General features: G+C 39.8%; 2 protein-coding genes and 1 pseudogene across 3 annotated transcripts in view; 2 read left to right on the top strand and 1 right to left on the bottom strand.

Annotated features, from left to right (window-relative positions):
• Positions 1 to 3,838, bottom strand: part of abca2 (ATP-binding cassette, sub-family A (ABC1), member 2) — a 280,330-nt gene extending 276,492 nt beyond the window's left edge. Inside the window, exons 1-6 of one of the 2 annotated variants that reach the window (XM_039804282.1) lie at positions 3,584 to 3,838; positions 2,370 to 2,512; positions 2,042 to 2,217; positions 1,489 to 1,657; positions 639 to 753; positions 118 to 356 (exon numbers count right to left, since the gene is read on the bottom strand). In XM_039804282.1, the coding sequence (XP_039660216.1) occupies positions 118 to 153 (36 nt within the window). In that variant the 5' untranslated portion in view covers positions 154 to 356; positions 639 to 753; positions 1,489 to 1,657; ... (1 more) ...; positions 2,370 to 2,512; positions 3,584 to 3,838. Of the gene's footprint in view, positions 1 to 117; positions 357 to 638; positions 754 to 1,488; positions 1,658 to 2,041; positions 2,218 to 2,369; positions 2,706 to 3,583 lie in introns of those variants that run through there. The other variant, XM_039804281.1, reaches the window with a different exon arrangement.
• A 2,502-nt stretch (positions 3,839 to 6,340) lies between these two features.
• Positions 6,341 to 11,433, top strand: LOC120561250 (annotated as a pseudogene).
• Positions 11,434 to 12,103: 670 nt separating this feature from the next.
• LOC120561249 (alpha-(1,3)-fucosyltransferase 7-like) lies at positions 12,104 to 14,478 on the top strand. The gene is made up of 2 exons (XM_039804287.1): positions 12,104 to 12,538; positions 13,154 to 14,478. The coding sequence occupies exon 2, from the start codon at positions 13,206 to 13,208 to the stop codon at positions 14,244 to 14,246; it is 1,041 nt and encodes a 346-aa protein (XP_039660221.1). The 5' UTR covers positions 12,104 to 12,538; positions 13,154 to 13,205; the 3' UTR covers positions 14,247 to 14,478.
• The last annotated feature ends 9,069 nt before the right edge of the window (positions 14,479 to 23,547 follow it).

The raw sequence follows: 23,547 nt of genomic DNA on the forward strand, positions 1-23,547 counted from the left end.
GCTTTAATTATATATTTAAACAGAGAAAAAACAGGCCAAGTGGGCTAAAACTGGATGATGCTAGCAACAATCTTGGCCTTAATGATGTTCAGTCATGGTGCTTTTTGCGCAACACACCTTTGATGTTTGGTGATGCGGTCTGCGAATCTCCATAGGAAATGAATGACTTCCAGTCGTTTCAAAGCCATATCGGAGCCGATTTCAGCTGCCAGTGTGAAGGCGGCGTTACATGGAATGGCCTTTTGGTCCAGGATGATGTAAAAGTTCTGGATGCTGTTTTTTCTTTCTCCAACACACAGGAGAAAGGGCTGAGCAGGGCCAGTTTCCTTGAGGAAGGTGTCCATGCTTCTCATCACCTAAAAGAGTGAGAGAGAGAATAAATGACATGGAATAAAATTTGGTGTTGAGTGCCAGCACTGTTTCCTCTTTTTAGGATAAAACTTGACTGGAGGAACACAATTATTTTTCTTTCATGAGCAGTTAATTTCAAAGTACACAAAGCTGCTCCTGTGTTGTAACACCAACCCTGTAAGAAAAAGTAACAAATATCTGCAACTCATAGATGCCACTATGCCACACCTATGCGACTTCAGAATTACTCAGTGAAATATGCTTAAAATACAATTCTAAGAACATACTTCATCAGGCGGTCAGCAGCTTCCTTTGCGCTAATCTTCGCAGACTTCTTGCCTTTGGATGTTGGAGGCAACAGGTAAAGCAGCAAAAAGATGGCGGCCACCTCACAATCCCATACTACAGAAACAATTTACATAATTGCAATTACTTGAATAACCTTACCAAAGTTCTCTCAATGTTCACTGCCAGAGACTCTAAATTAGCTTGAGATGTGCTTGATTTATGCAAGTTTCAAGTCTCTTGAAGTTGATTTCCATACCATATTAAAATTAATAGAAAGCAAAGGCTGCCTAAAAATTGCCAATACATTTTAAATCAGCAATGTTAAAGAACCACATCTTAAATTTGAAAATTACCAGCAGTAATATTAAGGTGAGACACCCCAAGTGAATAGAAAGTAACTTATAGATATTACCATGAAACTTCCACAGTTGATTACTGACATTAAGACAAATATTTGTTATAGTATAGTTTTCTGAAATGTTTGTTTTTAAATATGCAAACAAGGCATTATCTAATGCTAACTTTGATGAATTTAGGAGAAATTTACAGGCGCAAATGGACAAAGTGTGGTAAAATAAACATCTAAATGTGTATTTTGGATGTTTTATACCTCCAACAGTCTGAAAAAAAAGACATGATATGGATGTAAAATAGTCCAAAAACTCAAAATTGAAAAATTATGTTTTTGCCTATAGTGTCTCCCCTTAAAAACCACATACATTAGACATGGAGTAAATCAGCTAAACTTTCAAATCACAGGTGTGGTCCAATGATACATTATATTGGGTTAGCATATACAGTGAAATCCCTTAAGGCATGTGTAATCTCCAATCTCCAATTAACACTTACCACCATCATCAGATTCCTGTTGGTCAGACAAAAGAAGCTCATCCAGATGCACACTTAGAGGAAGGTTTTTACACTCTGCAATGATCCGCAGTTTGAAGAATGTTGGCCATTTTGCGAGGAATTTACCTGACACTTCCTCACCAAAGAGCATAGTGAAGTCTTGGTCGATCTTAAAAACAAAATATGACAGGAAAAAATACATTAGTGACCAAACAAATAAAGCAACCACAAAGCTGCCAACAAACAGTAGCATAAACAATTGAGTGCCATTATTAAATTATAAAATATATAATTTATATATTTTATAATAATATAATAGGATATTTTATAATTTTATAAAATATCCTATTATATTATATTATATTACATTCAAATCGCTGAAGAAAAATGTGTTATTGCATGCTGTGATGGAAAATTGTTCATAAGGTGAATTTCTGATAATTATTTTTGCTTGTGAGCAAAATAATTTTCTTGTTTTTAATTGTAAAACAAAATTATGAACATATAAACACATTTTTCCAGCTTCAGTTAAAAAACAGACATGATAACTTACATTTCTAGCACTGTTGCTGCCAGGGGGTCCTTCAATCAGTCGTTTTTTTCTAGCTTTGGTAGATTCTAGTATTAGTAGTATTGAGTCCGAGCTAGATGATGATCCATGAGATGCACCTGAGGTTGACCAGTCAGAAAGGGATGAGCCCTCTAAAGCAGACTCTTCAACACTATTGTCTACAAACACACACACACACACACACACACACACACACACACACACACACACACACACCACACACACACTTTGTTTAAAAATTCAATTTTTAAGATTAAAAATAGAACGTTAAATGTAATTTTTAGAGAAATATATGGTTGAATTTTCTTACCATTGCATTCTTCAGTGTAGGCATTAAAAGACACATTAAAAGACTGACTTCAAAAGCTCATCAAAGATGTTCAAATCCACATCCACTCCTGCAGAATCTCAGCATCAAGGAAGTAAAACCTGGCAAATTGAATTTTGCCAGCACTAACACAAAAGACAAATAGGATCATAACTTCCAAGTTAAACATGCAACAATGAAACCCTGGAAGGCACGAATAAGGCATGGCACTCAAATTACCTCCTTGTAAAAATTCAGAGTAGTTGAAGGCAGTGTTGTGCCTGAACGCGTTCATATTTTGGGCGAACGTGAATTGAACACGTACTGTATTACTGCCTGAAGTTACTGTGAACTCGTTCATTCTGGTGTCTGTGAACGGCACGCTCTCTCAGTTATATTTCTATAGTGCCGATTTCCATGAAACTCGGCTAAAACACACCGTAAACAGCCCTAAACACCGAAGTGGAAAAACCAATTGGCAACACGTGGACCAGGTGTCGCGCCCGATGGCCATGGACACCAAAAAAAGCAGCATGGAGGCAACAGCAGCATGGAGGCGACGAAGCAGCAAGGAGGCTTCGTATGATCATTTAAACGGGTTTTATGACAAGGTCGATGAGGATGGGAATTTTTTTTTACAATTACATTTCTCTGCAAACTTTGCCCGCCGGTTTTCAAAAAGAAAATCCGCTCTTCAGTCACATCCACAGCAAACCTGAAATGGCACATTGAACTGATTGGATATGAAGATGAAATCTGACGCATAGTTTCAGTGTTAAAACTGATAAAATAATTGCTGTCTGTGGTTCTATATGGGCTGTGGCAACATTTTGAAAAATAATAGCTCGCAGCAACATATGGAAAAAAAGAACTATGAACTAGTTCATTTTTGGAACTGTGAACTTAGTTCAAAATTTTGAAGTATGAACTATGAACTGAACTAGTTCATTTTAAAATTTGTGAACTGAACTTTGAACTAGTTCATGTAGAAAGTGAACTTTCCCAACACTGGTTGAAGGTATCCTCCACCTTTGGTACCCTGACCCATTTGCTCACCCCCTTATATTCAACAGGAACCAGCATAACACCACCTTCAGAGGAAAAGAATGACATAAAACCTACAACCATCAGCTTTAAAAACAGCTTGCACAAATACAGTTACTATGTCCAGCATGTTTTAATTCAGAAAATAGAAGAGTGACACTAGTGAAACTCACCTCTGTTCTCTCCCTCCTCCACTGTGCCTGTCCCATTTGGCTCCAATGGAACGTTACTCTACAGTTTCTTCTTCAACTTCTGAAGGTGTTAATGCTCATATCAACCGCCTTAAAAACATTAACTTTAATAAAATGTAAAACTTATGTCAGCTGCAGCCTCAGACACTCCTTTGCCGGAAATGAGGGGACGTGGTCTATTCAACACTCGGGGTGTGAGAGTCCTCCCTACGACCAGAATCCACACCTAAACTTTCAGCCCAAAACTCTTTGGGTGTTAGTTTTGATAAATTAAGTGTTAAAATAACACTGTACCCTGTTGATTTACACTAACACTGGAAAAATAACACCCGCAGTTTTGCTGTGTAGACGTGCGAACACACGAAACAGACTCAGCCACCGTATGTTCGTTACTAAGTAAGCAACACACAGAGAAGGTAAGTTGGAAGAAAGCTCTTCTAACATTTTTAATATTTACTCCAGAGAGGCCAGAACATTTGGTAATATAGCCAATTTGTGGCAAAATTATTATCTGCTTTGCAAACACAAGCTTTGGCTCAGTTTGGCTGGCTTATGTTATCTGAAACTTAGGGCAATTTTGGAGGGTATGGTAAGGACTAAAGATGTATTTCTTCATTTTATTTCAAATTATACTGTATTAATAGTCTTTCTAGTTACCGGTACATTAAGACTACATTTATTAAAGTAGAGTGCTCTGGATATTATTTCAATAATGTGTAATATCCTGTCAAAACATAGGCCTATATTAATCATTGCATTTGTCTGTTTCAAAGATGTCAGGGAAGAAGTTAAAGAATATTTTTTCGTTCTGGTTTTTATGAATCGACCCTCAGTGGCTCAATGGTGACATGTCTTACAAAACACAGCGTCCCTTGAAGTGTTGTACTCTATCCATGGGAATGTTTCATACCATAACTATAACTATAAAAATAACTCCTAGCTTTGCCTGCTATAGTGGTGACTGGGAATGAACTGAGTTTGGGCTGGGTCGCAAGTTCATCTAAAGCGGACAAGTCTGATGGGGCTTGTATGTCCTCCTTAGGGCTGGGCCGAGCCGAGCCTGCAACAAATTACAATATCGAAAAATATGGTTCATTGATATTCATTTTGTGGCATTTAAAAATATTTAAATGTGCTTTCTCTGCTTTGGCATGGAGGGACGGTAGAGGCCACTAACGTTACTGACGGGGAAAGGGCCAACGTCGGAGTTGAATTAGCAGCCACATCGCTAGCTAACACCAGAAAATACCTGGATTGGCTGAACTGAATTTTCCTCCCCCTGCTCACGGCGTCTTTTTGTTACAAAATTCAATAAACTGCTTTGTTTTGCCATTATTTTACACTACATTAAAGGTACTCTAAGCGATGTCACGCGTTTTTTAGGCTACAACATTTTTTGTCACATAGAGCAAACATCTCCTCACTATCCGCGAGCTGCCGGTCCCCTGAACACACTGTAAAAAAACGCAGGTAGTGCGCTGAAGCACAGAAGGGAGGGGACGGGATGAGGAGGAAGGAGGAGCGAGCTTGTCTCTGTTTTGTTTGAAAATACTTTGAATGTCAACAAGAAGTAACGTCACCCAACATTGCTTAGAGCACCTTTAAAAGCTGATATTTAGCAGAGAGTAGGCTTCTCCTCTGCTCTGTGCGATCAATGCCTAACGTCACGTTGAGTAAAATATGCTCACAATCTGGCATTTGCGAAATGCACTGTCACTCAAAAAATCGGACCTACCATCATCCTCATATGGTAAACAAGAAGCAAAAAACAAGATCCAGCACATAATGAAGCCTCTTCTGTTTGGGCCTAGGCCCACCCGCAGCTATGAGGCTGCTGGCAGCCAAGATTACATCTTTTACTGCCGTTAGCATGTGGCTACATGTGACAATGTTTAAATTGCAGTAGCTGAAAAACACATTTCACTAGTTCCTGCCTGTCTGGAGCAGATGACCAATCATAGAAGGCTGGAGAAGGCCGGCATAACACTTAGCCGAGAGTAGAAAAAACTGTTGAAACCGGAGATTTCAGAATAGTTGGAAATCTGAACATTTTAGTTCACAGGGATTTCTCTAAAATACGTTTACCTCATTATTTGAACGTTTAACATGAAAATTCAACATCATAACACTGTAGATTTAACAGAAAATACAGAAAAGCATAATATGTCCACTAATTTACCTTCATCCATTGTGTCAATTCTGGCATTTGTCATGGCCTAGGAGCCTGGTTATGGCAGTATTGTTAACTGTCAGTGCAGAAACATACAACACAAATTAAATTAAAACTGTGAGTTAGAGCAGTACATTTAGTGTAAATCAACCGAAAAAGTGTGGAAGTGCGTGGTTCTGGTTCTGCATTAAAAACAAACGTGAACTGGAACGCCCAGGGCAAAACAGCTCGTTGAAACAGTTATGACCCTGTACCCCTTTCCTCTGCAGGGCTGCAAGAACAGGAAGAGGAAGACCAGCTTGTGGTTAAAAACATGAATGTTAATGTTTTTGACTGCCACTTGTTGCTGCTTGCTGTGCTAATTCTGCAAACAGCAGATGCATGAGCAGTTTAACAGGTAAAAAAATGAATCATCAATCATTTTTGTTGCTGCTCCTTTCTGCTGACCACTGATTGAAGTGGCACATAAACCGTCACACCCTGCCACTGAGAAGCTGTGCGTGTGTGGGTATGAAGTGTCAAGCAATAGATGAGTAAAAATGTTGAATTTACCTCAACGTGAACTGGAACGCCCAGGGTGGAACAGCTCGTTGATTATGATGTGGTTGGTGCCTACAGGAGCTGTATCACTCTGTGCCCATTTCCTCTGCAGGGCTGCAAGAACAGGAAGAGGAAGACCAGCTTATGGTTAAAAAATTGAATGTTAATGTTTTTGACTGTCACTTGCTGCTGGCTGTGCTAATTCTACATGATGTTTTTCCATTTTGTTGCTGCTCCTTTCTGCTGACCACTGATTGAAGTGGCACCGAGAAGCTCTGTGTGTGTGTGTGTGTGTGTGTGTGTGTGTGTGTGTGTGTGTGTGTGTGTGTGTGTGTGTGTGTGTGTGTGTGTGTGTGTGTTGTGTGTGTGTGTGAAGTGTCAAGCAATAGAAAAGTCAAAAATGTTGAGGTGGGCAGGATTTCCTTTATATTCTTGGATTCGTTGAGTAGGACAAAGCTCTACAGGCAGCAGTCAGCCTGATGCCATGTCACCGGGTAAGTGCCAACAACTCATTTTATTTCACTTAAATCCACCTGCTATCTACATTATTACTATAGGTTCAATTTAATACAGATAGTGTACAGAATGTTACTATATGTATATACAGAGTGATGGGAAATGCATAACATTTATTTTCAACTTGATGTTAAGTTTGTGGTGCACCATCTTCAGTAATCCTCTTTCTGCCAGTTTCATTATGCATCATCATCAACCTACACAAGCTTATAAAAAGTAAGTTATTATTATAATAAAACATACTGATATTGAATACTGAATATTAGTGCTGTGCTCAGAATTACTTTGATCACAAACTGTTAACAACCTTTAACATTCTAACATTTATTATATACATACATTTTTGTTAGCAGTTACAAGTATGCAATACTTGACGAAATTCTTAAAAAAACATCCAACAAAAGCAGAACTTAGTTTTGTAATGAAATCACCATACAGTGAGAGGAAGACACAGACAGCAGTTTAGATTTCATCAAATGATCTGCCAGAGTTTTAGTCCTTTGTATAAAAAAACAAAGTGCCATTTATTCACAATCTTTTCTCAAGAATTTTCCAAAGGTTTGACCATATTAGAAGAAACACCTAATCATTACTGCACTTTTATTGAAGTATTTTGTTACAGCTCTGATGCAAGCTCACTTCTTATTAAATTAGCCAACTGATAAATGTTGTCTAACAAAACACTTTTTTTAAAGGGGTGATAGAATGCAAAACCGATTTTACCCTGTCATAGTTGAATAACGACAGTTCGGTGGGTAAATAGGACATACATAGAAGCTCAAAATTCCACTGACACCCCTTTACTATGAAAATCTCATATTTTGAAACTGCCTCTGAAAACGGGCGAATCCCAACAAAGCTGAGTTGCTTGCGCAAGCATCTCAAAATCCGGAACCTTAAGAGAACAGTCACGCCCCAACATTTACATAGGCTACACAACTGACCTGAGATCAGGTAGTTTTCTGAATCTAGCTAGGTCACGCAGATCTCTGCTATTCCCTTACAAAATTCACTTCTGAAACTTTTTTATGCGAGAAATCAACCATATAAAGCTCAAATATGTGCCGCTTTACGAAAAAGGATGGCTAACTGCAAATCTTCTCCGACTGTGTGTCGGAGTTTAGTGCCGGTGTTGGTGCTGCCTGGGTTGCTACATCGCCGCCCTGACCGCAGTGTCAGCGAGCTTGTTACGCCCGCAATCTTTTACCGCAGCCCGCAGGTTCCAGTTAATCTTATAATGGGTATGTGTGTTGAGTTATTTAAACAAACAATCGGGGAAATAAACGCCTCTTGTCCGCGAGTCTCATTGATAGAGCCGCGGTGAGATGGAGTCCATCAATGAGAGCTAGCTAGCCTCCTCCTAACTCTGACATTCACAAAAATACATTCAATTGAAATCCGAAATCGGACAAGTGTTAGCTAAGCTTTGTAAGACCTTGAGGAACCTGTAATATTCATGCCGTGACAAAATTCAAACTGTAAATATACTTTAGTTATGCAAAAGTGAGCAAGCTGCGGTATTTCCCCATTGTAATGAATGGGACATATAGCAAGCAGCTGTTCGTCCTACAAAGACGCCTTGCGTTCATAAAAATGCCTTAAAATCAAATCGGACACAACGGTTAGCTTTATAAAGACATTGGGGAATGATGTTGTATAAGTGGCGTGACGAAATTCAAACTGTAAATATAATTTAGTTATGGCGACTATGTAGCTAGCTAGCTGCGGTATTTCCCCATTGTAATGAATGGGACATATAGCAAGCAGCTGTTCGTCCTACAAAGACGCCTTGCGTTCATAAAAATGCCTTAAAATCAAATCGGACACAACGGTTAGCTTTATAAGACATTGGGGAATGATGTTGTATAAGTGGCGTGACGAAATTCAAACTGTAAATATAATTTAGTTATGGCGACAATGTAGCTAGCTAGCTGCGGTATTTCCCCATTGTAATGAATGGGACATATAGCAAGCAGCTGTTCGTCCTACAAAGACGCCTTGCGTTCATAAAAATGCCTTAAAATCAAATCGGACACAACGGTTAGCTTTATAAGACATTGGGGAATGATGTTGTCGAGCGGCTGACGAATTCAAACTGTAAATATAATTTAGTTATGGCGACAATGTAGCTAGCTAGCTGCGGTATTTCCGATTGTAATGAATGGGACATATAGCAAGCAGCTGTTCGTTCCTACAAAGACGCCTATGCTTCATATAAAATGCCTTAAAATCAAATCGGACACAACGGTTAGCTTTATAAGACATTGGGGAATGTGTTGTATAAGTGGCGTGACGAAATTCAAACTGTAAATATAATTTAGTTATGGCGAAAGTGTAGCTAGCTAGCTGCGGTATTTCCCCATTGTAATGAATGGGACATATAGCAAGCAGCTGCTTGTCCTACAAAGACGCCTCGCGTTCATAAAAATGCCTTAAAATCAAATCGGACACATCGGTTAGCTTTATAAGACATTGGGACATTCAAAACCGTAAATATAAATGTATTATTTATAGATATAGTTATGCCGGCAGCTGGGCGCGGAGCCCCGTATGCAGTATCCACAAAGGGTGACTTTGCCCTGGGTTGGAGGAGCCCAGCAGGCTGCCGCTTTCTCGTCAGACTGTGTGGAGCTCCTAAAGTCCGACACGTCTTACCAAATTTGCAATTAGCCATCAATTTTTGTAAAACGGCCCATATTTGAGCTTTATATAGTTGATTTCTCGCTTAAAAAAGTCTCAGAAGTGAATTTGGTAATGAAACATTGCAGTGTCTGGAATATGAGATTCTGTCGCTTCTCTAATGTATGTGTATTGGGGATTCGCTCAACCAATCAGCGCGCGTCTCTAATGTCTGCGTATGGCAAGTCGCTCAACCAATCACCGCGCAGCTCATCTAAATATTCATGACCATACCATATTTGGAAGAAAAGCTCTTGTTACAAATAGGGCCAAAACACAGGGATGCATAAGGGCCAATAAAATATCAACCAGGCCATTTTCAGCCCAACCAATGTTACATACCCCATTAGGAGAGCATAAGGAACAGTGTGAAATACCCTATATAATCATTCTATCACCCCTTTAAAGTTAAAACTAATTAAATGCCTTCCGCAGTAGGAGATATTTTTGTTGTTAAAGTGATGGTTCGGAGTAATTTCACCCTAGGGTCCTTTGCACCATGACCTCGAGCCAAACACCCCCCCAGAAGCTTTTTTCACCTGGGTCGAACATTGGGAGAGTTAGCGTAGAGTAGCGTTATCAGCTGAATAGTTTAGCGCAGGGGCTAATGGATCTGAAGTGTCTCTTAACATTACCCCACTAATAATGCCCGAAATGATACCAAACGTCTACAGTAGTACAAATAGGTTATGCACTCATAAAACGATGGATTGTTAAGTTTGCAAGTACACCAGGAGTGTATGTTATTAACACTTGCCTGCTCTCTCCTGCTCTTATCTCTGATCTACCCTACCTTCCTTTCTAAGAGTTCCATCTGAGTGATCTGTGCCCTTTTGACGCAGAATACGCCCGGCAAGCATGACAACATTGAGATCCCGAGCCTTCTTCATCCTCCTCCTTCTCATCTCCCTCTCATCCCTGCTTTATTACAGCTTCTTGGACCAGAAGCAAAATCTGCAGAAATATCATCCAGCTGTTTCTAAAAGAAACATCAGCATCCTGCTGTGGCACTGGCCATTTGGCCGCTCTTACAGGCTTGATGGAGACAAATGCCTCGAGATGTACAACATCAGTCACTGTTTCCTCACTGACAACACATCCACCTTCCCGTCTGCTGATGTGGTTGTCTTCCACCACCAGGAGCTGAGAAGAGGTCTGTCCCTGCTGCCCCTGCACCTAGATCGCCCGGCCTCCCAGCATTGGGTGTGGCTGTCAATGGAGCCTCCTGTCAACAATGCAAATCTCACACAGCTCACCGGCCTCTTTAACTGGACGATGAGCTACAGACGTGATGCAGACATATTCATCCCATATGGAAAAACCATGGTAGGAGGTGATGAGCTAGGCTTCCAGGCTGCTTCAAATCACTCCTGCCTTGTCAGCTGGGTGGTCAGCAGATACAAACCTCACCAGGCTAGGGCTTGTGTTTACCAAGATCTAAAGAAGTATATCCCCATAGAGGTATACGGAAAGTGGAACAAGAAACCCTATCAAAAAGAAGCTGTTGCCCACAATTGCAAAGTGTGTTTTCTACCTGTCTTTTGAGAACTCTGAGGCAAAGGATTACATCAGTGAGAAGCTCTGGAGGAACGCTTTGCAAGCGGGGTCATACCAGTAGGCCCCGGCCCCAGCAGGGTGACCTATGAAGCCCTGGCTCCCCTGGTTCCTTTATCCATGTAGCTGATTTCAAGACCACAGCAGATCTGGCTGCCTATCTGAAGCACGTTGCTGCAGACAGACAGGCCTATGAGGAGTACTTCCAGTGGCACCACACTCACAGAATAAAACCTACACTGACTGGAGAGAAAGGCTGTGTCAAATCTGTGTTAAATACCCCAGTTTACCAGCCAATAAAGTCTATCAGGACATGGAGAGCTGGGTTAACAGCTAATAGCGTATCTCTTTATGCTTTCAGGTTATTGTGATGTTTTTTGATTGGGACTGCTGATGCTACTGGGTTACCACATGCAAATGTTCAAATACTATACAGTGACAATTTGATGTGGGATTAGACATGTCTCAGTCAGTCGCGCAGTTTTGGAACTGCACACCACAGAAACAAATCTCAAGTGGTTGGTTGTGTTGGCTGTGCACTTCACAATTAAGGGGAAGTGGTAACCTCTGTGTAACCATATATAAATATGTTCCATTTGTTAAAACTATGAAGACAAGCTTCTCTTTACAACAAGCTACACTGTAGAAACAAACATAAAAATTTTTAATAATTGTGGCAACAGTTTTTGCCTTTTTTTATTTAAATTAAAGGTACTCTAAGCGATGTCACACGTTTTTTTAGGGCTAAACTATATTTTTGTCACATACAGCAAACCTCTCCTCACTATCCGCAAGCTGCCGGTCCCCTAAACACACTGTAAAAAAACGGACAGCCCAGGGTACACTAACGCTAACAAAAACAAAGTGGCCAACCTGGACCACACAAACATAACAAGCGTTCAGCCAGTAACCGACAAGAAGGATTTGGGGTGGGGGTTTGGGGGTTAGTTCGCTGAAGCACGGAAGGGAGGGGAGGGGACGGGATGAGAGGAGGGAGGGGGCTAGCTAGTCTTGTTTTGTTTGAAAATACTTTGAACGTAAACAAGAATAACGTCACCCAACATCGCTTGGAGCACCTTTAACTAGTCTTTTTTATAATTAAAATCAATCAAATTTGTGTTTCTGCCTCTTTCTGACAGTTTCCTTATGCATCATCATCAACCTACACAAAAAAGATATTTTAAATGTTTATCAGAAAGTATGTCTGATGCCATGTCACCGGGTAAATGCCAACAACTCATTTTATTTCACTTAAATCCACCTGCTATCTACATTATTACTACAGGTTCAATTTAATACAGATAGTGTACAGAATGTTACTATATGTATATACAGAGTGATGGGAAATGCATAAAATTTATTTTCAACTTGATGTTAAGTTTGTGGTGTACCCAGTTATCAGGGTGCACCATCTTCAGTAATCCTCTTTCTGCCAGTTTCATTATGCATCATCATCAACCTACACAAGCTTATCAAAAGTAAGTTGTTATTATTATAATAAAACATACTGATATTGAATACTGAATATTAGTGCTGTGCTCAGAATTACTTTGATCACAAATTGTTAACAACCTTTAACATTCTAACATTTATTATATACATACATTTTTGTTAGCAGTTACAAGTGTGCAATACTTGACGAAATTCTTAAAAAAACATCCAACAGAAGCAGAACTTAGTTTTGTAATGAAATCACCGTACAGTGAGAGGAAGACACAGACAGCAGTTTAGATTTCATCAAATGATCTGCCAGAGTTTTAGTCCTTTGCATAAAAAAACAAAGTGCCATTTATTCACAATCTTTTCTCAAGAATTTTTCAAAGGTTTGACCATATTAGAAGAAACACCTAATCATTACTGCACTTTTATTGAAGTATTTTGTTACAGCTCTGATGCAAGCTCACTTCTTATTAAATGAGCCAACTGATAAATGTTGTCCAACAATTTTTTTTTTTTTTAAGTTAAAACAAATTAAATGCCTAATGCAGTAGTATATATTTTTGTTGTTAACACATTGTCCTCTTCAGTTCCTGCACTAATGAGAACATGAAAGCGTTATAATATCTCTGATCTACCCTTCCTTCCTTTCTAAGAGTTCCATCTGAGTGATCTGTGCCCTTTTGACACAGAATACGCCCGGCAAGCATGACAACATTGAGATCCCGAGCCTTCTTCCTCCTCCTCCTCCTCCTCATCTCCCTCCCATCCCTTCTTTATTACAGCTTCTTGGACCAGAAGCTCTATCTGCAGAAATATCATCCAGCTGTTTCTAAAAGAAACATCAGCATCCTGCTGTGGCACTGGCCATTTGGCCGCTCTTACAGGCTTGATGGAGACAAATGCCTCGAGATGTACAACATCAGTCACTGTTTCCTCACTGACAACACATCCACCTTCCCGTCTGCTGATGTGGTTGTCTTCCACCACCAGGAGCTGAGAAGAGGTCTGTCCCTGCTGCCCCTGCACCTAGATCGCCCGGCCTCCCAGCATTGGGTGTGGCTGTCAATGGAGCCTCCTGTCAACAATGCAAACCTCACACAGCTCACCGGCCTCTTTAACTGGACGATGAGCTACAGACGTGATGCAGACATATTCATCCCATATGGAAAAACCATGGTAGGAGGTGATGAGCTAGGCTTCCAGGCTGCTTCAAATCACTCCTGCCTTGTCAGCTGGGTGGTCAGCAGATACAAACCTCACCAGGCTAGGGCTTGTGTTTACCAAGATCTAAAGAAGTATATCCCCATAGAGGTATACGGAAAGTGGAACAAGAAACCCCTATCAAAAAAGAAGCTGTTGCCCACAATTGCAAAGTGTGTTTTCTACCTGTCTTTTGAGAACTCTGAGGCAAAGGATTACATCAGTGAGAAGCTCTGGAGGAACGCTTTCCAAGCAGGGGTCATACCAGTAGTTCTCGGCCCCAGCAGGGTGACCTATGAAGCCCTGGCTCCCCCTGGTTCCTTTATCCATGTAGCTGATTTCAAGACCACAGCAGATCTGGCTGCCTATCTGAAGCACGTTGCTGCAGACAGACAGGCCTATGAGGAGTACTTCCAGTGGCACCACACTCACAGAATAAAAACCTACACTGACTGGAGAGAAAGGCTGTGTCAAATCTGTGTTAAATACCCCAGTTTACCAGCCAATAAAGTCTATCAGGACATGGAGAGCTGGGTTAACAGCTAATAGCGTATCTCTTTATGCTTTCAGGTTATTGTGATGTTTTTTTGATTGGGACTGCTGATGCTACTGGGTTACCACATGCAAATGTTCAAATACTATACAGTGACAATTTGATGTGGGATTAGACATGTCTCAGTCAGCCGTGCAGTTTTGGAACTGCACACCACAGAAACAAATCTCAAGTGGTTGGTTGTGTTGGCTGTGCACTTCACAATAAAGGGGAAGTGGTAACCTCTGTGTAACCATATATAAATATGTTCCATTTGTTAAAACTATGAAGACAAGCTTCTCTTTACAACAAGCTACACTGTAGAAACAAACATAAAAATTTTAATAATTGTGGCAACAGTTTTTGCACTTTTTTTTATTTAAATTAAAGGTACTCTAAGCGATGTCACACGTTTTTTTAGGCTACAACATTTTTTGTCACATACAGCAAACCTCTCCTCACTATCCGCAAGCTGTCGGTCCCCTAAACACACTGTAAAAAAACACGGACAGCCCAGGGTACACTAACGCTAACAAAAACAAAGTGGCCAACCTGGACCACACAAACATAACAAGCGTTCAGCCAGTAACCGACAAGAAGGATTTGGGGTGGGGGTTTGGGGGGGTTAGTTCGCTGAAGCACGGAAGGGAGGGGGAGGGGACGGGATGAGGAGGAGGGAGGGGCTAGCTAGTCTTGTTTTGTTTGAAAATACTTTGAACGTAAACAAGAATAACGTCACCCAACATCGCTTGGAGCACCTTTAACTAGTCTTTTTTATAATTAAAATCAATCAAATTTGTGTTTCTGCCTCTTTCTGACAGTTTCCTTATGCATCATCATCAACCTACACAAAAAAGATATTTTAAATGTTTATCAGAAAGTATGTCTGATGCCATGTCACCGGGTAAATGCCAACAACTCATTTTATTTCACTTAAATCCACCTGCTATCTACATTATTACTACAGGTTCAATTTAATACAGATAGTGTACAGAATGTTACTATATGTATATACAGAGTGATGGGAAATGCATAAAATTTATTTTCAACTTGATGTTAAGTTTGTGGTGTACCCAGTTATCAGGGTGCACCATCTTCAGTAATCCTCTTTCTGCCAGTTTCATTATGCATCATCATCAACCTACACAAGCTTATCAAAAGTAAGTTGTTATTATTATAATAAAACATACTGATATTGAATACTGAATATTAGTGCTGTGCTCAGAATTACTTTGATCACAAATTGTTAACAACCTTTAACATTCTAACATTTATTATATACATACATTTTTGTTAGCAGTTACAAGTGTGCAATACTTGACGAAATTCTTAAAAAAACATCCAACAGAAGCAGAACTTAGTTTTGTAATGAAATCACCGTACAGTGAGAGGAAGACACAGACAGCAGTTTAGATTTCATCAAATGATCTGCCAGAGTTTTAGTCCTTTGCATAAAAAAACAAAGTGCCATTTATTCACAATCTTTTCTCAAGAATTTTTCAAAGGTTTGACCATATTAGAAGAAACACCTAATCATTACTGCACTTTTATTGAAGTATTTTGTTACAGCTCTGATGCAAGCTCACTTCTTATTAAATGAGCCAACTGATAAATGTTGTCCAACAATTTTTTTTTTTTTTAAGTTAAAACAAATTAAATGCCTAATGCAGTAGTATATATTTTTGTTGTTAACACATTGTCCTCTTCAGTTCCTGCACTAATGAGAACATGAAAGCGTTATAATATCTCTGATCTACCCTTCCTTCCTTTCTAAGAGTTCCATCTGAGTGATCTGTGCCCTTTTGACACAGAATACGCCCGGCAAGCATGACAACATTGAGATCCCGAGCCTTCTTCCTCCTCCTCCTCCTCATCTCCCTCCCATCCCTTCTTTATTACAGCTTCTTGGACCAGAAGCTCTATCTGCAAAAATATCATCCAGCTGTTTCTAAAAGAAACATCAGCATCCTGCTGTGGCACTGGCCATTTGGCCGCTCTTACAGGCTTGATGGAGACAAATGCCTCGAGATGTTCAACATCAGTCACTGTTTCCTCACTGACAACACATCCACCTTCCCGTCTGCCATAGGCGGCGCCAGGGAGGGGCTAGGGGGTGCTGTAGCTACCCCTAGGATTGCCATAGCACCCCTTTAGCACCCCCAAGAAATTGCTGTGGTTGATTTATAAATAAATAAAACATTTTTAATGTGTAAATAGTATAATTTATATTTGAAAAATGAATAAATACATTACCGATTATTTTTAGGCTAAAAAACACAGGTGATCGTATTCGGCCAAAGGGTGCAGCACACATTGAACTTTTGACCTTACTTCTGCAGTAATGTATTCACAAAGAAGAAGAAGAGCTCAATATTTGGAGCCGTTAGGATTAGAGAAGTGAGTCAGCTGATAGGGGTCCATGCAAGAACTTTACTCTTATCTCTGTCTCGTAGAAGAACATTACAGTGAACAAATGTTTTACAGAAATGTGAATAAATGGATCACCGAATCTAAAGTTACAGGACATTGGTTTATTTTTAGCCCAGAAAACATGTTCGCCTTCAGTGGCTTATTTAGAAATATTAAGTCACTACAGATAAGACTACATTATTTTGACCATATGTGTGTGCTTGGCTATGTGTGGTGTATTTGGCCTGCTGCATTACTCTTCTGAGCCACTGTATGAGAGCTGCAGTAATGATTATGTGAACCTGACTTGTTGGCTGGTATTTGAAATATGTTTGGTGCTGTTGTATGGTAGGAGGTGATGAGCTAGGCTTCCAGGCTGCCTCAAATCACTCCTGCCTTGTCAGCTGGGTGGTCAGCAGATACAAACCTCACCAGGGGTCCGTTCCAGGTAGGAGGTTTAACAAACTCTGAGTCTAACCCTGAGGTCTGAGTTGATTTACCCTGAGATGGGAAACTCCGAGTTTTCGGTTCCAGAACAGCTGATTTGAGTTGGTTCAATCAACTCGGAGTATGTTCACTCAGGGTTACGCGCGTGCACATAAGGCAGTATGAATGGAGCCATGATTCTACGATTCACCATGGTAACAACCACAAACAAACGGCTCGGCGGAAATACTCATGCGCACAAACAGCAAGTTTGAACATGTATTTCGTTAAAAAAGCAAGACAGCGGCTGCTGCTGCAAAAGAGAGCGAATTGGTGTGGGAGAAAACTGCTGCTCGAGTCAATGTGTACGCATTAACAGTGTATTAATTTCATATTTAATCACAGTTAACTTATAATATTAGGCTACTGGTGAAAACTGGAATTGTAGGCTACACTTATAATTTTATTCAGGTGCAATCCTGCAGGCGAAAAAGTAAACTATACTATTCCCATTCTGAGGCTGCAGCACCATGATCATTAACAGAATTATAAGTATAATCATGTATTTCTTTTTAATGGCTCTCACTGGTTGTGTCCAGGGAACACGTTAAAAAACGTTTCAGAGCGATCACTCTTTTCTGACGGCTCTGCACTATTAGAGTATGATCCGCTGCTGTTATAAAGAAAACTGCCGTTTGCAAAAAACGTAATGCGACACAAAGAATCTGCTGGGATGTTAAAGCCTGTCCACGATGTTGAACTAGTGGAAGGATAAGGTATCTACATATCTAATAGACTGTGATAAAAAATACCACTCAAATCGGTTATGTGGAAATGAAAAAACTCAATATCATATCAATATCTCCCAACGTAAACTCTCTGAATTAATACAGCTTTTTCATCAACGGGATCGTCGACAAAAGGACATGACATGTGTTTACCAAGATCAAAAGCCATATATCCCCATAGAGGTATATATGGAAAGTGGAACAAGAAACCCCTATCAAAAAAGAAGCTGTTGCCCGCAATTGTGGCAACAGTTTTTGCACTATTTTTTTATTTAAATTAAAGGTACTTTAAGCGATGTCACACGTTTTTTTAGGCTACAAAACATACAGCAAACCTCTCCTCATTATCCACGAGCTGCCGGTCCCCTAAACACACTGTAAAAAAACGCGGACAGCCTAGGGTCCACAAACGCTAACAAAAACAAAGTGGCCAACCTGGACCACAAAAACATAACAAACCGTGTTCCAGCGTTCAGCCAGTAACCGACAAGAAGGATTTGGGGTGGGGGTTGGGGGGGTTAGTTCGCTGAAGCACGGAAGGGAGGGGGAGGGGACGGGATGAGGAGGAGGGAGGGGCTAGCTAGTCTTGTTTTGTTTGAAAATACAACCCGTTCTCATTCCGAACTCGTAAAATAAGTACGTTTGGTTAGTGTCCTTCAGCGTCTGATGCGACGAAAAAGGCACCCTTCGGCGTATTTGTGTAACGTACTGCTGGAGCAGCCGCAGTTGGATGAGATTCGCGATGCGGTGGTATGTAAGGGAAAATTGCTGGGTAAGTGACGGGGTGGTTGGCGGCGATGGGTAAAACACCGGGCTTTCACTCAGGAGACTCGGTCGCGCTGCGCGTGTCGCTTTTGTTTCCCGCTTTTGCTTTTGAGGCATCCTTTCCCCTTTTTTTTCTCCTAAACCTAACCTCCTCGATTCTGTTATTGGTCGCTTCACCCGCGTGTGTTTCCCGGCTTTTGAGGCGCCCTTTCCCCTTGTTTTTTCTCCTAAACCTAACCTCCCGATTCCGTTATTGTCGGCTTTCACCGCGCGTGTGTTTCCCGGCTTTTGAGGCGTCCTTTCCCCGTTTTTTTTCTCCGAAAAAGGGACGGCAATAGTGGCGACCAAGCACGTTTACATGAGACGCTAAAGGAGACTTAACGTCAAATAAGAACGAGAAAGGCTCCTGACCGAACGTCCTTATTTTACAAGTTGGGTGTGAGAATGTGTTGGAAAATACTTTGAACGTCAACAAGAATAACCCAACACCCAACATCGCTTGGAGCACCTTTAACTAGTCTTTTTTATAATTAAAATCAATCAAATTTGTGTTGTACTTACTAACATTTAGTACGGGTTAGTTGAAGTGACAATGCAATTGAATAACTTAAATTTATTACATATTGAGTAAATGCACTTTTTCATTCAAGGTAACACGATTTTCTATATTTTGTTTTGAATTGAGTTTTCTTTATTAGTTCAGGGAATGAATAGCAGAAAAAAATAATTTCAATCTGTTTGCACTAATTTATTTGACTTAAATCAACTTAATTTTGTGATGTGTACAGAGAATAAACATGATACAAAAACACTTTTAAAACATGTATTTGAAACATAAATAGGATTGAAAATATTGCCAACAATGGTATTGTAAAAAAAACAGCACATCCTAAATGACCATTCAACAACTAGAAACTGAATATGCTTAAACTAATCACCTTGAAGTCTTTAAATGATAAACTTAAACCCTTTGTTTAACAAACCGTAAAGAATTAGCTGGAACAAAAAACAAATGCAAGCTGAACCACATGCAAATTTTAAATACTATACAGTGACAATTTGATGTGGGATTACATGTGTTTCAGTCAGCCATGCACAAACTGAACTTAAACCCTGTGTTTTACTAATTGTAAAGAATTAGTTGGAATACCGACGCTAGTTGATCATCACACAGTTCAAGGACCCGCCCACTGATACCATCAGGTCCTGCTGCTTTCTTGGTGTTCACATGCTTGAAAGCCCTCCTGACGTCATACTCAGAAAGGAAGAGGGGTGTGAGATCCATTAACCTCAGCTTCAGCTGTTTTTGCTTGTTGGCTGCTGATGGCCTCAAAGGAGAGGGAGTTCGATTTTTAAGTGGCATGTGGCACGTACCAGTGGCATGTGCATCCGGTACTTCCGCATGCCAATTGCGATTTGATGCCGTAGCAGTAAGAGGAAGAATGTGTGTCTGAGGGAAAAACACAGGACTTTCAGGCTTTCCCCGTTCTTCTTTTCCTAAACCCAACCATTTCTTTTACGTTATTTTATATATTTTTTGCCATTTCCGGCTGCCACATGCCACTTAAAAATCTAACTCCTACTGCCTCAAAGTCAGGATAAAATTTGTTTTGCTTTCACAGCTGCAGTTGACATGGAGGAAGGGGTGGGATCTAAACGACAGCGGGCACAACTGGAGTCACATGTGCAAAACTCTAACTACAGTCTGCACAGCAGCAGTTCATGTGGACCAAACTCTAGTTCGTTTTTCATCGCTTGAACACAGTTTTCAAAACTCTACACACTTATGGCATGACTTTAACCACAACGTGAAAGACACTGTAGATTTACAGCACTTTGTTCAAATGCTAACACACTGCTGTCAAAACTGTTAATCACACATTCAAAACAGAATGGATTTCAGTCTGCTGCCTATCAAACACTGCTGATTGCAATTTTAGCTGAAAGCCTAAGCAGGTGTCTTGTTTTAGATTAGTTAGTGAACATATATGGTATTTATATAGAGAAAGCTCAGAAAGTCTTTTTTGTAATACAAACACCAAATAAGAATGAAACAATTATACACTGTACCGTTTGAGAGAAACCGGTAAAAGAGCAAAGATACCAATATGTCCAGGTATGTCTGAGGTTATGTACACAGCTATAAAAAAAAAAAGTGAAAAACACTATATCTTTACAATACTAAAACTGCTTTCTTACTGTTTTTCAGAAAGAAATGGAGGTGAAAGCAATAGAAACACCACATTCATTTGTATTTAGAGATGATGCAGATATCCAATGTGATGAAGAAAACTTGCCACATGATGCTGGAGAGAGGCAGGATTAGTCACACTATTCTTTGGTACTGTTACGTATGTACCTTTAGTTTTTTTTCCCCCAGTAATTCCAAAAATTACTAGAGACAAAATACTTTATTGAAGAAAACTGCTGATTTTCATTCCTTCTTGTTTACCTTATGTAAAAATTGGTATGCTATACAATCTATATTTTTTCCTTAAATAAACTGTTGAGTAGTGTCAAGTCACTCAAATTGTTCAAACTGTAAAGATGAAAATGTTTGTAATTTCTGTATTGGTGTTTGATGCTAGTGTTTTTTCAATGTGTGAGTGACGGTGTGTTATCTCAGTGAGGATTGTGCATAGTGTTTGACAGCACTGAGCCTGTTTTGAGATGTGTGTTAAGAGTTGTGTTGCTTTGAATGAGTTTTGCAGGTGATGTGAACTGTTTAGCTCAGGTCACTGTTGGTAATGCAGACTGTGGCTTGAGTTTTGCACATGTGACTCCAGTTGTGCCTACTGTTGTTTAGCAATTGAAAAAAACTGTAATTAGTCATAGTTCTTAGACCTTGCCACATGCGTCTGGGGTTACCCTCTTGAAATTGTAATTCCACTTTCTTCCTGTAGTCCCTTTTTGCCTCCTTTACTGCTCTTCTGACATTGTAGGCTGTTGCTTTAAAATTGTCTGTTTCCTAGTCTATATCCTTCGCGTTCCACTTCTGGGATTGCTCTCATTGCCGGATGCATGTATTATCCGTTTATTTCCACTTTCTTTGTGTTGGAATTTAAAATTCTGTGGATTTATGAGGACTATTGTTGACTATCGGTCCAATCTGAGTTTTCTCTCGCACGACTATTTTGCAGCAGCTGTGTGGAGTTTACCACCGCCCATCACGATTCGGATTGGTTTAAAGAAATGCCATTTTTCCTCCCCTGATGCTATGTGGAGTAGCCAGACCCTCCTTCAGCGCGCTTTAGAGGGGGGTCTGACAAAGCGAGACTACTGTTTCCATACTGCAGTCATAATTAGTTCTAATTAGATCCTAATTCTTTCTTCATTTAGCCTATGTGTAGTTAGAGCTCTATTTTAATAGACCATAACCTGCCTTTTTGTTACTTGCACAGCTTAGCACTAATGGTCTTCACAGGTCCATTAAGTTCTGAGGAATGTAGAGCCAACCCAGGACCCCAGTGCAAATTATACTCTACCATCTTTGTGTCTAATATATGTCTAATACCCAAATGGATCTTAACTCAGTATCAGTTCTGACCAGGCAGACTGTTGGAAGAAAATATTTTAGGAAATTAGTAGCCTATGTAAATAATTGATGCCGATAGATGATCACACATTTTTGGATTTGATTGACAGATCATTGTTGCATAACATGTGTTTATTTTACTTGCTATAGATGCATCAGCACTTGACAGCCTCTTTAACAAGGCCACGGATCTCCACTGACATTGACTCTCAACACCCCCACCCCGCCCCTAGTTCCTACACTTTGCATTACTACTTCGAACATTGTAGGCAGTTGCTTTATACTTGTCCATGTTTCCAGACTGCAGTGCATGTTTATTACATTATTTTTGTTTCTATGGTGATTATATACATATGTAAATCTATCTATCTATCTATTCTATTATCTATATATTATCTATCTATCTATCTATCTATATCTATATATATATATATATATATATATATATATATATATATATATATATATATATATATATATATATATATACGTCCCTGGCAGATAGTGAGCATGGAGTCCCTGGCAGATAGTGAGCATGGACCTGTTCAACCAGGCAGGAAAGGATTTTTTGCTCGTGCAGACCTGCCAACCTTGAAGAAATTTTATGAGTACAACCCCCCCCCCCCGCGCACCAATCACCGACAGCCCACCGCCAATATACGCTCCATCGTTGCACTCACCAATGAGAAAACTATGAGATACCTAACACCATACTACATAATATAATTTCACCAATCAAGATTTCTTAGTTACTCCATAACCATATACAAGTAGACCATAAATGTTATACAATTACTGATATCACTCCTAACACTGAATTGAAAACAAACCGTTGTACAGGAGGCATAGCCCATGGAAACTTCTTCCACCTGAAAATACATTGTTTGGCATCACTACCTTCTAGATTACAATAAATTATTATTACTGTGTAGAGGAGTGGATGAACGGCTGTACGCATAGTGAAACTACTATACAAATGTTTTCTTATATCCTGTCCAATATTTTGTGTCCATATATTTGTTAGTCTAACCAACCGGAGGCAGAGAGAGCTACTAAATATGCCTAAGTACTTCTGTGTTGAGAGTTAGACCAGGTTAACATGTAGCCTTCTTCTGATTACTGAAGGGAAATGAAGTAGTTTAAGTAATGATTTACTCATAAAGCAACTTTAAATAGGCCTAAAGCAACTACTAAAAAAGCACAGATGGAAGCCTGACAGAGACACAATTACAGGCTAATAAATAACATGGGTCAGATATTTTCAGATACGCTTTTACAAATTTGACATAGGTGACATTGCATTATGTCAGTTGCCATCACATCACATAAATAGCCTAACTGTTACTTTTATCTAACGTTAATCAGCCCCTGGCCTGTCTAAAACCTTTTAGT

Source organism: Perca fluviatilis, chromosome 6 (genome assembly GCF_010015445.1).
Source record: "Perca fluviatilis chromosome 6, GENO_Pfluv_1.0, whole genome shotgun sequence".
Taxonomy (NCBI): Eukaryota; Metazoa; Chordata; class Actinopteri; order Perciformes; family Percidae; genus Perca; species Perca fluviatilis.